The sequence below is a fragment of the Balaenoptera acutorostrata genome, chromosome 5 (assembly GCF_949987535.1).
Source record: "Balaenoptera acutorostrata chromosome 5, mBalAcu1.1, whole genome shotgun sequence".
NCBI classification, from domain to species: Eukaryota; Metazoa; Chordata; class Mammalia; order Artiodactyla; family Balaenopteridae; genus Balaenoptera; species Balaenoptera acutorostrata.
This window is the reverse complement of record NC_080068.1, coordinates 144,090,226-144,105,223: the sequence shown is the minus strand read 5'-3', so window position 1 is coordinate 144,105,223 and position 14,998 is coordinate 144,090,226. Positions and strand designations below refer to the sequence as shown.

Sequence of the window (14,998 nt, the reverse complement as noted above, 5' to 3'; positions counted from 1 at the left end):
CTCAGGGCTCTGCCTGGAATGCTCTCCCTCCCGAGGCCCACGGGGCTCCCTCCTTTCTTCGTTGGGGCCTGTCTGCACATGTCACCTCCTCGGAGGTGAAATAGCTACCCTACCATCCTCTCTGCCCCCTTATCCTGCTCCATTTCCTACACGGAAGAAACCACCACCTGACTTATTATGTGTTTATCATCTGGCCACTGGAACAATCAGTCCCAGGAGGAAGGGACCTCAATTACCCCCGGTGCCTAGAACAGAGCTCTGCACAGCATGGGGGCTCGGCAAGCCTGCCGTGAACGAGTGCCTCTCCCTGGAGTCCTGGGACCGGGCACCCAAGGGGTCTGCCCCACCAGGCACTGAGGAAGGGCTGGCTGGGGTCCCAAGGGAAGGCGATCCAGGTCGCCGGCACACCTGGCTCCTTGCTCAAGACTCAGATGAGTCCAGGCCAGGCTGGGGGTGAGGGGGGGGGGTGGAGACTGATGATGGGGGCTGTTTGGGGTGCCCTCCTAAGAGCAGCTACGCTGGGGGCGGTGGCTCGCAGATCCCAAAGCCAGAATTGGCTACAAAGGCTTCTGTCCAAGTTCTGAGGCAGAGGCAAAGGGGCAATGGGTCCAGGGCAGTATTCTGGGCACAGCTCGGTGGGGAGGGGAAGAGGAATGGGGGTGGGGAGGGGGACAAGTGTGTCCTTTCTGTTTGCTGAGACTGGGCAGGTTCTGCTGGAAGGCTCCCGTGCGTTCTCAGCCAGCACTGTGAGGAAGGTCACAAATACCACTTTCCTGGAGAGAGGCCCCCAGAAATGGAGGTCAAACAAGGCCTTTCTGGGGACACAAGTGGCCGTGGCATCTCGGGGTGGGGTCAGGGTACCCCGGGCCAGGCTTCAGAGCCAGCAGGTCCCACGGGCACCTCGTCAGGCCTCAGCCTCGACAGGCAGGCGTGGGACACAGAGGCCTCCCTGAGGGCACAGGGAGGAGGGATGGCCACCACCAGACAGACAACAGGCAGGACCCCCAGGGCTGAGCCTCAGCTCCCCGCTGGGCCCAAGGTGTGGCCAGCACAGTGGGACCTGGGCCCCAGGGCCCGGTATAGCTGTGGGGCAGGACAGGCCTGGGGTGGGGCCTGTGCCGCAGATGGGAGACTTGGGGGGAGGGGGCGCTGAGGAAGGGGCCGGGCTGCATTTCAGGGGGAGATGACTCTGGCCAGGACTACCTTAGGGAGAAAGGGAGGCGGGGAGCCCCTGCAGCGGCCCCAGCGAAAGGGGAAGGTGTTCCCATCTGGCCGGGTGCGGGGGCTAGTGGGGGTCATCCGACAGGGCCCAAAGGGTGTGCATCCCGGCGGGCTCTGGCCCTCCCGCCATGACCCCGGCTGCACCCTCCACCAGCATCGCCTCCCAGGGAAATCAGGGCTCCGGAGGGAATGGCCGCACGCATTAAATCACTGTGGTGTTTATTGGCTGTGATTCCATCCAGAGAGAACACACGCAGCGGCCCCCGACATGCAGGAGGAAGCGCAGGCGCCGGGACAGACGGACAGAGGACATCCACGGTCTACACTAAGCTCGGCTGCTCGGGCGCCCCACGCGCTGGGGACGGGATGCGGGGTTTCTACGAGACGACGCCCTGTCTGCTCAGAGCTGGCTTTTTAAAGTGTGAAAACAGGCATTTAAAAAAGACGAGGAACCGGGAGGTGTCGGGGCGCAGCGCGGACGGCGGGGGATGGTGGGGGTGGGCGCCAGGGGTCGGTATTGCAGTCTAGTCGTTATGGCTTCTCTAAGGAGCTGGGGAGGGCCGCGCCCCTGACCCGCAACACTGGACACGATGAACTTTTGATGTGGACAGAAAGGGCCCCAGGGACCGAGGTGATGGGCTTTCTGTCGAGATAAAACTCCTCAAATACAAAAGACCTCATTTACCTGAGATTCGACATATTGTGATGCAAATTACACAAGGGCAGAGGCCACGGGGACGCTGGGAGGCCCGCGGTCGTTTCCGTCCAACCGGGCGGGCTCTGCGGCTGGGACGACACCCTCGGGGGCCTGCAGGGCGCGGGGGCGGCCTTCCGCGCCACGCCCTCCTGCCTGTGCACAGCGCTCGGCCCACAGGGCTCTGGGCCTCCTCCCCGGTTCTGGGTGAAGGTGTGGGTGTTCGGAGGGTGAGGGCAGGGCGTCCCCCGAGCAGCCTCGGAGGGGACGGGAGGTGCCAACCAGGGAGGGGAGTGGGCCGGGCTCAGCTGGGCTCACGGACGCCGAAGAGCTTGAGCGACAGGGGTGTGTGAGGGACGGGGGTCTGAGCGTGTCCCCCTAAGCCTATCGCTTTCTCTCCCTTCCTGGAGAAGAGAACAGGCCCCAGCAGTCCTAAGAAGCAAAGCCTTCCCGAGGAGGGGGCCGAGGAGGGAGCGGGAGGACAAACACAGGTGGACGAGGAAGGGAAGGGGTGCAGATGGAGAGCGGTGGACGGCAGATTCAGCAACCCGGGCGTCGGTGCGGGGTAGGACTTGGGGTCCAGGCTGACCCCGGGGGGTTGAGCCCCAGGCGCCAGCCCCCACCCCGGCCTCACGACCGCTCCCCCTACTATGGCTGTGCTCCCGAGGGTGGGCCCGACAGGCGCCCACGACGCAGGGCCGGCCCTTTTGGTGTCCCTGGCCATGGGCCCTGCTGGGTGGGCGGTGAAGGGAGGAGCGAGAAGGGGCTTCCCAGGCTCTGGGGTAGGTCCAATCCACCCGCTGCCGGAGGAGCCCGGAGGCTAGTCCCCGGGGCCTGCAGCCCGGACCGCGGGGGCCGTGCGCCCCTCCCTCGGAGGCGGTGGCGATGGCGGCGCGGGGATGGGGTGAGAGGCGGGCGGAGGCTCCCAAGGCTTGAGGGGGCCAGGCGCGGACAGACCTAGGGCTATGGCTTATATTGGCGTTGGGGGGCTGCACGCTGCTCCCGACATCCCTTCAGGGGCCTCCGCGGAGGGCAGGACGGGGGTGGGCGAGGGGGCGGGGCTCCGGGCTCCTGTCCAGCTCCAGGGGCGTTACTTCTTGAATATGTCCTGCAGCGGCCCGGGCAGGTACTTGATGACCGTGTCCAGGATGCTCTCCTCCTCCTCCTCCGGCTCGTCCCCGCAGCCCGGCGGGATGGCCTTCTTGGGCCGCGTCAGGCTGCCCTCCGAGTTGGCCTCCATGGCGGCCTGGGCCTCGGCCTCGCGCTCCTCCTTCTTCTTGATGCCGTACTGCGGGGGACAGGGCGGGCGGGGTCAGACGGGCAGGTCCCGGACTCGGGTCCCAGCCCCGGGAGGGGCGCTCTCGGGACCCGGGCGGGCTAGACCCACCCTGCGTTTGCGGGATCGGCCGAGGGGCCTCTGGAGGCAGCACCTGCGGCTGAGAAAGGCGTGTGCGGGAGAGGACGACCACCAAGACCCCCGGCAGGAGCGGTCCCCACCCCGAAGGCTGCCTGGAGGGGCGGGGAGACCCCCCTCGGAGAAGGCGGGGGCGACGCCGGGAGCCTGGACGGGGGACCCCGCTGAGGGTGGAACTGCGGGAGAGGGAGCGGGGTGGGGGGGGGGAGGACGAAAGTCGCGTTTCTCCGTGGGGGCGGGGCGCTGAGGCCGTGACCCCGCCCTCCTGCGGTCCCGCCTTCCGGGGAAGTGGGCGCAGTCCTCAGGCCGCCTTGGGCTGTGGTCCCAGAGCGGAGGGAGCCGGGGCGGAACGCCTGCCCACAGCGGTGGAGAAGCCGGTGTTCTGTGGCTGGCGGGCCCCACGCAGCCCAGATCCTAGGTCCGGCGACACGTGGCCACACCCTCCTGCCTGGCCAAGTATCCCCGGATGCCACCAAGACCCCAGTCCCTGGAGGGTCACTCTGCATGCTCCGTGTCCGGCGGTCACTTCCAGGTGGATGTCCTGGAACCCCATCTAGGTGTGCCCTCAGCAACACCCCTGGGCACTGCTGAGCGCCCCCAATTCTGGTTTCCTGCGTGTGTCTCTGCCCTGAGCCCTCTCCCAAATCTCCCCTCAGCAGTGGATTGAATGGTGTCCCCCCAAAATTCATGTCACCTGGAACCTCAGAATGTGACCTTATTTGGAAACAGGGTCTTTGCAGATATAATTAAGGTAAGAATAGAGATGAGCTCTTCCTGGGCCCTAAATCCAAAGAGAGTTTCCCTGTAAGAGAAAGAAAAGGATACACAGAGTAGAAGATGAAAACGGAGAAAGGGTTCGGAACGACGTTGTCACAAGCCAAGGACACAAGCATTGCCGGAAGCCCCCAGAAACTAGAAGAGAGAAGAATTCTCCCCCTCACGTTTCAGAGGGAGCACAGCCCTGCTGATATCTTGATTTTGGACTTCTAGCCTCCAGAACCGAGGAAATAAATTTCTAGGAGACGAACCCCCACCTCCGCCAGGCCCATCAGCACCCTCACCAGCCCTCCCGGATGAACAGAGCCCTGATGGCATGTGAGCCTGCGGTCATGCGGCCATGAGACACGGGAAACACCTCCTGCCTTAGGGCTGGTGGGAACCAGGTGGGACCAAGCTGGCCTGGTGTGTTGCAGGGCAGGTCGCCCATCTGGTGGGCAGAGCTCAGGACCTGCCCAGGCTGGGGAGAGGGGTGCCCCTTGGCCAGGTCTGAGGTCCTGGCTTACACATTAGGGAATGTCTGGGCGCAGAAGCATTGATAAGGGTAAAGAGGAAGCACTGGGGAGCACGTGGGTGTCAGCGATGGTCGATTATCAATTACTGACAGGCTGCAGAATCCTCCTGGGAAGCACACAGCGCAGGATTGCTGGCCCTGGGGAGGATCCCCCATGCCCGGTCATCTCTCCTCACCAGCCCCTCCTGAAGGAAGCGGTGGGCTCTGCTTCTGGTGCTCGTGGCAGGTGTGTGTGGGGGGGTGTGGAGGGGAAGGGCACCCTGGCCCTCCAAGAAGACCCTTCCCTCTGTTTCCAGACTTGGGGGTTGGGGGCTGGCTGTGTCCTACTCCCCAGCTTACTGAGGGAAACCTCGGCACCCACCTCCTCCCTCAAGGCTGCGGATGGCTTCAGGCATGGGGGGGGGGCAAGGCCCACGTTCAGCAGAGTCTGAGAGAGGGAAGCCATGCTCTTGACCCACCGGTGACCAGAGCGCAGCCGGGGTCCCCTCAGCCACTGAGGAGGGAGGGAGGAGGGTTTGCCTACCCTTCTTCAGCAGGGGCCCTAGGCAGCCTGAAGGCCCCCCTGCACCGTGAACAAGAGTCAGGAGCGGGGAAAGGGTCTCCATGCGGGGTGGGGGGCGTAGGGCACCGGAGTATATTCTGAGCAGCGGCACGCTGCCCAGAGGGCCTCCCCACTGAGCACCGTCAGGTCAGCTCAGGGCAGAGAGTGCGACAAGCCGACCAGACTGCAGCCACTCGGGTGGACTGGCCCTAGGAGCATGGCCCTCCTCCAGGGTCACCACACCTGCCGCGACCCCCTCACCATGGGGGGCTGTGGTGGCCGAAGCCCACACACACTCACAGCAAAGGTGCACATGCTCAGGGAAACACACGGCGCTGGCGGAACGGGCGGGTGACAACGGCACACACGTAAGGGCGGGAACATGCGGTATATGGTCAAGCAGAGGGACCTCCCTGACTCGGGGTTGGGAAGGGACCTGTGTCAGGGTCCTCCCCTCTAGGGTCCAGGAAGGAGACTCCAGGCCTCAACCCAGTCGCTCCCCTGAGGCTCAAGATCATTCCGAGGCTAACGCCACTCTGGGCAAACCTGAGGGCCACCTTACTCTCTGGGGTCCCTCCCAGAGCCTGGCTCTGATGTGGTCTGGCTGAGAGCCGGTTTGGACACCCCCCATCCTCCTCAACCACTGAGCTGGCAGGGCCCCGCCGCACGCCCTGTGGCCGGGAGGGAGCCCAGGGCGGCCAGCACCCTGGGCAATGCGGTGCTCGTTACCGGTGAGAATCCGTATGTGCCCACACCTGTTATTCTCAGCACAAACCTCGGGTGTGGGGGCCGGATCGACTCGGACCCACCAGCTCGGCGCTGGCTTGAGGGTGGTTGTGGCTCGAGGCTGCGGAACGTGGGCAGCTGGAAGCACCAAACCTGGCAGTGCGTGCGCAAACCAGAAGGTGGGTATGCAAATCAGGAAGAGCGTATGCAAATGACGCAGGTGGGCCAGCCTCCCCTCCCACCTGGACCCGCGCAGCGCCAGCCGGCGCGTGAGATGGTAAGTCCCGAATGCAGACGAGATCGCCTGGGGAGCTGGGCGCCCAGACGACGCGTGACCCCGGCCTGGCCCCTCGGCCCCCATCTGATGGACCCCCCCGACCCGATGGGGCCCTGTACGGCGCAGCTCGATGGGATCCCGTGCCACGCAGCTCGGCACCCTCTCCTCTGAGCAGCTATGAGGTCTGGGGGTGGTGGGGAGACACGGCAGCAGGAGAGGGCCGGAAGAAGTGGGTCTGCAGCCCCGGGGCCAGCGAGGGCCACTGGGGGAGCCACTCCTGAAGGCCAGGGTTCCCACCTGTGGGGAGCAGGAGGGCAGTAGGGGGTTGCCTGAGCATGCCGGGTGGAGAAGGGCTCTGAGGACACGGGTGTCCGGCGGACTTCGCGGGGGCAGGGCCTGGGGGCGTGGGGAGGGGGAGGGGTCGGTGGGCAGGGGCGCCATGCGCTGAGCTCCCCTCAGAGTCAGGACAGCCGGGGCTAGGCGGGTGCTCTGGCCTGCACCCTGCACCGCCAGGGAAGCCTCTCCTCCCACTCTGAGCGCCGTCCACTTCTGGGGGGACCTGGGGCTCCTGGGGCTCCTGGGGCTCCAGCGTCCAGAATGCGGCAGACCTGTCCTGAGCCGCCTCTGACCCACGAGTGGGGGCAGCTCACCATCGCCCTCTTCCCTGCACACCCCCAGGCCTGGCCCAGTGGCTACCGCCTTGGTTAGCTCTGCAGTCACCCAGGAAAGGCCCCCACCCGGCGGACTCAGCTCTGTGGTGGCCGGGGGGGCCCCGGCAGGCGTCTGTGTGCTCCCCAACGCACCCCACACCGTCCCTGCAGGCCGCCCTCCAGGAACGGGCCCTGGCCCACTAGTCCCGCCTAACCCCGCGACAGCAGGAGAACTGCTCTGGCAGGGCCGGTGAGGAAACCTGTGCCCAGCCAGTGTGTGGGGCGGGGGCCAGCTCTGACCCCTGCCCTGGCCACTGGACTCAGCAGACACCACCCCGCCCCCTGGGCGGGCCAGATCAGACCCTGGCTGTGCACACGAAGCAGGCCCCGGGCACGGTGGGGTGAGGCCTGCCGCTGCGGCTGGTGGAGCCATGGCGGGTCTGGGGGTTGGCGGGGGTGAGGAGCAGCCTGGGGCCTATGGAGGCGGTTCAGAAGCGAAGGTGCTCACCCACCCAATGCGGGTCCCAGATGGCGGGGTGCTCGTCTGGGGAAGCAGGACCCCTGCCCAGGGGACCCACGGGGCACAGGCTGGAGGGCCCTGGGGCTCTGCCAAGGGGTGCAGCCTTCCATGTGGCCGCCCCGGAAGCTGGGGTCCTGAGGACAGGGGAGCACATGATCCATCGCCTGCCCCTGGCTGGCGGGTGGGGGTGGGTGAGGGTCACCCTGCCCCCTGGCCTCACATGGAGCTGCAGGGCCTCAGGTGCCCTCAGGGTGGGGTACATCCCCACTTCCACTGGGACTCGCTCTGTGACCTTTAAGTCCCACTAGATGTCTCTGAGGAAGAAGAGGACCCTGGAGCTGGTGCTTATTCACTCACTCATCACTCACTCATTCATTCATTCACACACTCACTCATTCACTCACTCATTCACACACTCATTCACTCACTCATTCATTCATTCACATACTCATTCACTCGCTCATTCACTCATCACTCACTCATTCACTCATTCATTCATTCACACACTCATTCACTCATTCAGTCACTCATTCATTCACACACTCACTCACTCATTCATTCATTCACTCATTCACTCATCACTCTCATTCATTCATTCACACACTCATTCACTCACTCATTCTCTCATTCATTCATTCACTCATCACTCATTCATTCATTCATTCACCCACTGCTAGCTCAGCATCCAAGCGCCAAGTGCAGGCAGTCAAAGCTCCTGCCCTCCCCGTGAGGGAAGGACAATGAACAGCACACGAGTAAAAAGCATGAGTGTGTCAGATGAAGGCAGGTGCAGAGCAAAATAAAACAGGAAAGGAGGGGGAGGGGCGGGGAGGGAGGAGCCTCAGGGAGCTCCAGAGAGAAGCAGTCACGCAAAGGCCCTGCGGCAGTGGGAGCCCCGTTGGGGTGGTGGGGGGGGAAGAGGTCACTGCACACGTAGGGCTGGGGCCCTGGGAGAAATGGGGGCCACTGGCGGGTCTGGAGAGAGGAGGGACAGAAGGGCCTTTGCTATTAAAGGCAAAACGAGCGGAGTGTGTAATGAACAGAAACCCACACTGTCAGCGCCTGCCCCCACCCACACCCTGGCTGAGCCTTGGCCCCAATCTACATGCATACCTGAGCCCCTGGATAGTTCCCGAGGCTTGGGGCAGGGGCTCACTGGGCACCTGGCTCAGAAGGGGGGAGACTGGGGAAGCCATGCCCACAGTGCCACACCCCCAGGGGGCTCCGACCTGGCCACACATTGTGACCTGTTTTGGGGGCTCGAGGGCTGGGACAAATAAGTTCACCCCCCAGGGTTCCCCACTAGGTGTCCACCTGGGGCAAAGCCACGGCTGGCAGGCTGGCTGAACACAGACGGACAGCGGACAGATGGTCCTCCCCATCCTTCCCCCCGCATCGCTCAGTCTCTGTCCCTCCCTCGCGGCTACCCCCGTTACTCCCCTCGCAGAAGACACTCTGCCTGGGCGGCTCTCAGTCTGTCTCTGTCTCTCTTTCTCTCTGCCTCTCTGTTTCTGTCTGTATCTCTGTCTCTGTCTCTCTATCCTCTGACTCCCCCCAGCCCTGTCCTCCATTTCCGGATGGCTACGCTGCTGTCCCCCAGCACAGCCTGACTGGGGTCTGGCTGTCTCTGCTGTCTGATCCATGGTGCGCACTTCCTGGCTCTTCCGCAGACAGCTCAAAAAGCCTCGAGTCCTCAACTCAGGACAGCAGCAGGGCTGGTCCTGGGGGTGGGGAGCTCACGAGCTGCCATCCCAGCAAAATCAACTCGAACTTTCTGCAGGTCCCAGGAAAGGTGTCCAGTGATCAGTGGGGGGACATCAGGGTGAGTGGCCCCCACGCCCCCATCAATGTGAGGGACCCCTCAGAGACCTGCAGGCGCCCCGCCTGTGCCCCCGCCTCAGCTTCTGCGTCAGGCTGAGGTGCTGAGACACCAAGTAGGTGGGAGGGTTCTGCGGCCTGAGCCGTCCCACCCCGAAGCCCGGGCATCTTGGCTGGTCCCCCTAGGGCTGGGGACTGTGGAGATGCCCTCGGGAGGCCCCCACTGCCCCCCACCTGGCCCCCTACCCACAGATTTCATCCCCAATGTCTGGGAGCGCTTCCCTCGGCCCCAGAGACGGGGTGTCGGGGTGAGGGGCCAGGACAGAAGCAAGCGAAGCAGCATCCCCCAAACTGAGTTCCCCACCTGGGCCCCAGGACCCAGTGACTGGAATCGAGCACCTTCGATGGAGGGGCCTGGCCTGCGCGGGGCCAAGGGTGGCGGGCGAGCCCCGAGATGGTGTGGACCTTGGGAGGCCACGTGGCTCAGGGACGCCCTGGGCTCCTAGGGAGGGCTCCTCTCCTCCACCTGGCGCCCAGCCCAGCCCACCCCGGACAAGGCCAGAGCTGCTGCCCCACACTTGCCCTCTCCCGGCCTCTCCAGCCCTTCTGACCCAGGCGCTGGATGGGCAACTGAGGCTGGGCAGTGGACATGCCCCTGGGGCAACAGCCCACCCGTGGCCTAGCTGCCGACTCAGCCTCATACACCCGCCCCTGCTCTGGGCCTCGGTTTCCGCACCTGGGACGATGCTCTCACTGCCCTCACACAGAGGGGAAGGTCGCCCAGATGGTTCTGGAAAAGGTCGTGGCCTCCAGCTTGCAGCCAGCCCCCAGCCAGACCTCACAGCTCACAGACCCGCTCCCCCAACACCCTGTCTGAGGCCCACCCAGGGGTGGTGAGGTGCCTCCCCCCCCCATGACGACTCACCCACCCAGGGCCTGCCTGTGGGCCAGCCCCTGACTGCCCTGCCCCTCCCCTCCGGGCGGGCCTCCCCTCCGGGTCCTTTGGGGCAGTCCCGGGGCTCAGCAACAGGAAGAGCTGGGTTACGGTTGACCCCGTCTAAGGAGCCCGGGAGGATGGGACCGGGTCCCTGCCGTCAGGGCCAGGAAGGACTTGGGGCCCCCCAGAGTGGGCCCCAGTCCCGGTGAGCCCGTGAGGCAGACGTGGACCCCGGGGTGCGGTGCCCTCAGCTGCCTGTTCGCCTCCCACTGGACCGCCCCCAAGGTCTGTCCTAGAGCCGCAAGGAGGGAGGGGCAGCCGGAGGCCCTCGTCTGGCAGCACCCAGTTCGCGCGGCGCAGGGGCCGTCCTCGTCCTCGCGCCCACCTTGTCACGGATGCCCTGGCGCATGGCCTCGCGCTCCGCCTCCATCCTGGCGCACTTGGCCTTGCGCTCCGCCTCCTCTTGCCGCAGCGCTTCCTGCCGCTCCTCCTCCCTCTTGGCGGCGTCGGGGTCCTTCTCCTCGTCACCCCCGAGCATCTTCCCCATGTCCTTGGTGGCCCCTGGGCGCAGGAAGGCGGGAGTCAGGCCAGGCCCGCCCTCTCCCGGCCCCACTCCCATCCCGCCCGGCTCCCCCACGCAGCAGGGCAGCGGCCTCAGGCTGTGCTTGTAAGGGGGGCTCAACTGCACATGCAGGCCTCTGTGCTGCGGCTGTGTGTGCGGCGGTGCGTCTGTGTGAGCTCCGGGGGTGGAGCGTGTGTGTCCGTCGGCGTCTGTGGGTGGCTGTGTGTGTGTGTGTGTGTGTGTGTGTCCGTCGGTGTCTGTGGGTGGCTGTGTGTGTGTGTGTGTGTCCGTCGGTGTCTGTGGGTGGCTGTGTGCGTGTGTGTCCGCTCTGGGCCCGGAATGCAGCAGAGGCTCAGCCTCTCGAGGTGGCAGCATGGCTGAGCGCACGGCTGTGTGGGCTGAGGCGCGGGGGACAGGCGACAGGCGTCTGGCGGGCTCTCGGCCACTGTGTAGGGCTGGGCACCGGCCTTGGCCCAGAACTGCTGGCAGCTGCATGTGGCAGCACCAAGGCCATAATTTCTCTGCCTCGCCAGCCCCACTTTCCTCGTGAGCTCCTGATTCACAGGCGACAACAAACACCTCCCCGGGATGCTCTCTCCGGCTCGGCCCCCGGGACAGAGATGCATAATTACAGCCTCAGAGCGTGGTCCTGGCCCGCTGCGGCCCCAGCCCCGCTGCACCCGGATGCACGGGCATCGTGGGGAGGGGAGCGAAGTGGTTAGCGCTGTGGGTCAGCCGATCTCAGCCCCTGCGGCCAGTCCCCCAGAAGCGCCCCGCACACACCCACACATGGCCGACAGGCGTGAAGCCAGCGCCCCGTCACCCCTGCACACCCCCTGGGAACCAGCCACGCTCCTGAGGGGACCCTGGGCCGGGTTGCTGCCCTGTGCCCGCCGTCCTGTCCCCCGCCTCTCCAGCCACCGGTCTCTGCAGGTCCTGCCTCTGTCCTCTCATCCCGTGATGGTCCCTCCCAAGCGCGGCCCAAGGCTAGTTGAGTCCACGCTTCGGGAACAAGCCGCGAGGTGGGTGGGTGGGTGCTGACACCACCACCCTTCTACACCCATATCCAGGGGTGCCCCCTTCCCCGCCCTGGCTTCGAGGCCCGGCTCTGTCCTGCCCGCTTCTCTCGGAGTCTCCACTGCGCTGTCCTCCGCGCTCCAGGGACTCCTGTTCTGTTCTGAGGCTGCACAGGTCCGTGCTGCGCGGAACCTGGAGAGACTCCCTGCCCTGCAGACACCTGCACCGATGCTGCATCTGCCGGTTCCTCGGGAGTGACCCCTCCCCCCGTGTGGGCAGACGGAGCCATTTGGTGGGAAGGCGGCAACTTCTGGTTGAGTGCTCTGCGCTGAAAACTGGACCTCCGTCGGGCCGGGCCATGCCTGCACCACGTGGGCCTTCCTAGCTGCCGAAACTACTACAGGGTCGCAGGGTAGTTGCCACCACAGGCTGTAGGGACGGGGAGCCCGCCTGGACGGGGCTCGGCCGACAGCGCAGATACAGACGCTAACAGAAAACCAAGAGCCTCGTGTCAGTTTCCACCCACATCTGCAGAATTCTGCAAAGGAGATTTCAAGCCAGTGGCTCAAGGAAACTGGTCATGAGCAGGGCTGCTGATACACTGTCTCATCGCTCCCTGGACGAGGGGCTGGCATCTCCCCGCCCCTGGGGCTGCCGTCCCCGGCAGGCGGTGGGGGAAGCAGGAGCGAGCCCCAGTCCGTTAGCAGCTGCAACCTTCCCAGCCTCCCTGGCCGGGGGGGCCCCCCACAGCTTCGGCGGGCAGCTTTCACGCAAATCTCCCCCCTTGAACGAGCTCGTTCACGCTAAAGTGAGAGTGACCGATAGCTCTTTCTCCCCCCGGAAAGTCCTGGCATCTTAAGGCAGAGGTGGGTGAACCAGTCTCGTCTACATCTCTGTCCCAAGAGGGAAAGTGGGTGGAGGCTGGGGTGGGGGCTGGAGGGGCCTCCCTGCCTGGGTGGTCTGGGTCCCCAGACCTGCTCCTCCAAGAGCTGTGTGGGCTCTGGGCCTAGTGATCCAACAGGCGTTCACTGAGTCCCCGCTGTGTGCTGAGCTCTGCACACCAGGAGCCCCACCCCGGACCAGGGGCCTGGCCCTGCCCCCACCGGAGCGCTGCGCTGGCCCCCAGGAGGCAGAGAGGGCCCGGGGGGAGCTACCCCAGCACGCGGAGGGGACGCTGGAGGCCGGATGGTCTCTCCACGGCCGGGGCGGGGCACCAATGCTCACTCTACCGCGGTTTGGATGCCCGGCACCAAAATCGGCACGGACGCTGCGGGCCCTCCCCCGCGGCCCCCGCCCTTCACCCGACCCCGCCTCCCCATGCGGCCCCCCGCACCGTCCCCACACGGTGCCCAAGGCTGGACCGCCAGCCGCAGCCCAAGCCTCCCGAATCCCAGGCGGGGGTCCCGCAGCCGGCCGCGCCGGCCACGTAGGGGTGTGGGCACAGGGGCTGACCCCCCCCTGCCCTGGCCCTTCTCGCAGCCTCAGCTTGCCGGTGACTAGCGGGGAGGGGAGCGCCGGGGCGGGGGCGGGGGTCCCAGCCCTCCTTGACAGTCAGACAAAGCCCCGGGGACGACCTCAGTGCGGGAGGAGGTGGCGGCACCTTTCTAACGCTGGAGCAGGTCCCACACTTGGGTGCGAGGTGCGGGTTACGCAGAAACCCAACAGCTAGAGAGAGCTTTCTAGAACAGCGTCCACGGGGTGCCCGCACAGGAGGAGACGGGGTCTGCCTGCACCCCGGCCTGTGGACGGTGGACAGGGGCTGGCCCGGGCCTGCCCTGGCCTCTGCCTGCCGCAGCTCTGCCCGGTCCCTCCGTCCACGGCCCCCCGGTCCTCCTCCCTCCCTGACGTAATACCCACCCCGACCCTGTAGGAGATGAAGGTGCTCAGATTTCTCTGCAGGCCCGCGGTGCGGGAGGCGGGGCGGGCGGCGACTTGGAGTGAGGGGCTGCGACGTCCCTACCTTCGGGCCTTTGCACCTGCCGTTCTTCCTGGCGCTGAATTCCCGAACCGCCTCCTACTTGCTCCCAACCCAGGGTCTTTCTAGACAGGTTTTCCTGGGACTCCTTGTGCGCACTGGTGGCCCCTGTGATCAAAACCCTTCTCAGCATTCACCACCTTGGCTGCATCCGTTTACGCTACCTCATACGTGATGGAAACGATGTCCATTTAAACAGTACGTAAATTAAAGCTTATCTCTAAAACTTCATTTTGAAATAATTTTAGGTTTACAGAAGAGTCACGCAGGTAGTCCAAGGGCTCCTGAACGCCAGTGGCCACCATCACCCCGTGTTAACCCTGGTACGTTCATCAAAGCGAAAATAACCTACACTGTGCTGTCAGCCAAACCGCAGGCTGTATTCAGATGTCACCACTTTTTCCACTAATGTCCTTTTTCTGTTCCAGGATCCAATCCAGGGTACCATGTTGCATTTAGACTAAAGTCAATTTTTTAAAAGAGAAAAATACCTTTTAAACTTGAAATAAAACTATGGGAAAAATTATGAAATTTAATGAAAAACTAAAAAACACCTAAGTAAAGAAAGATACTTGTCATGTTTATGGATGGGGAGACTCCGTAATGTAATGTCTGTTCTCCACAAACTGAGTCACAGATCTGTGCATTCGCACTCAGACTCTCAAGAGCTAGAAAGGAAATTCTGTGACAATTGGCAAGTGAAGAGTGTTGCATAAAGAAATGCGAAGGCCCCTGGTCAGGAGACACCGCAGGGAGACGCAGAGGAGGTGAACCCGCCAGGGGCTGCCATGCGTGGGACACAGCGTGCAGTTCTGCAGGGGAGGGAGGCAGAGTGACTGAGTGGACAGACTGCCTGCAGACACACAGACACGGGGCTCGGACACGTGGCCAGTGACAGGAGGGGCCTCAGAACCCTGGAGAAGAGAGCCATATTTCCCTGGGGTGATTGAGCCCTTTGTGGGAAGCATGAAACTAGACTCTCACGTAACGCCACAAATTTTTATTGATTATCAATCTGAATATGAACCCTAAATAAAGTGGGCAAAGAAAAACAGCCCTCACCACCCGCCGTCCCATCACCCAGCTTTATGGTCCTACATAGCCCGTCTCGTTACCTGAAGTGACACTATATGCTTGCTGGCTTCTTTGTGTCAGTCTCTGCCAACAGAAGGTAAGCGCCTTGAGAGCAGGGACCCTGACCAGCGCATGGCTGTCCTCCCAACACCTGCAACAGTGCCTGGCACATAGTAGGTGCTCAGTGAATATTTGGCAAATAATGAGTTTTAAACATTTAACAGCTATGTATTATGTACTCAGCCACAAACAAAACCTTAGCAAACCCTTCAGCTAACATC

At 64.0% G+C, this 14,998-nt stretch overlaps 1 protein-coding gene across 3 annotated transcripts in view; it reads right to left on the bottom strand.

Moving 5' to 3' along the window:
• Positions 1–1,423: 1,423 nt before the first annotated feature.
• Positions 1,424–14,998, bottom strand: part of CPLX1 (complexin 1) — a 38,776-nt gene continuing 25,201 nt past the window's right edge. For all 3 annotated transcript variants that reach the window (XM_057547054.1, XM_057547052.1, XM_057547053.1), the window contains exons 3-4: positions 10,475–10,650; positions 1,424–3,203 (exon numbers count right to left, since the gene is read on the bottom strand). In XM_057547054.1, coding sequence (XP_057403037.1) covers positions 3,006–3,203; positions 10,475–10,650 — 374 coding nt within the window. In that variant the 3' untranslated portion in view covers positions 1,424–3,005. The remainder of the gene's footprint in view (positions 3,204–10,474; positions 10,651–14,998) is intronic.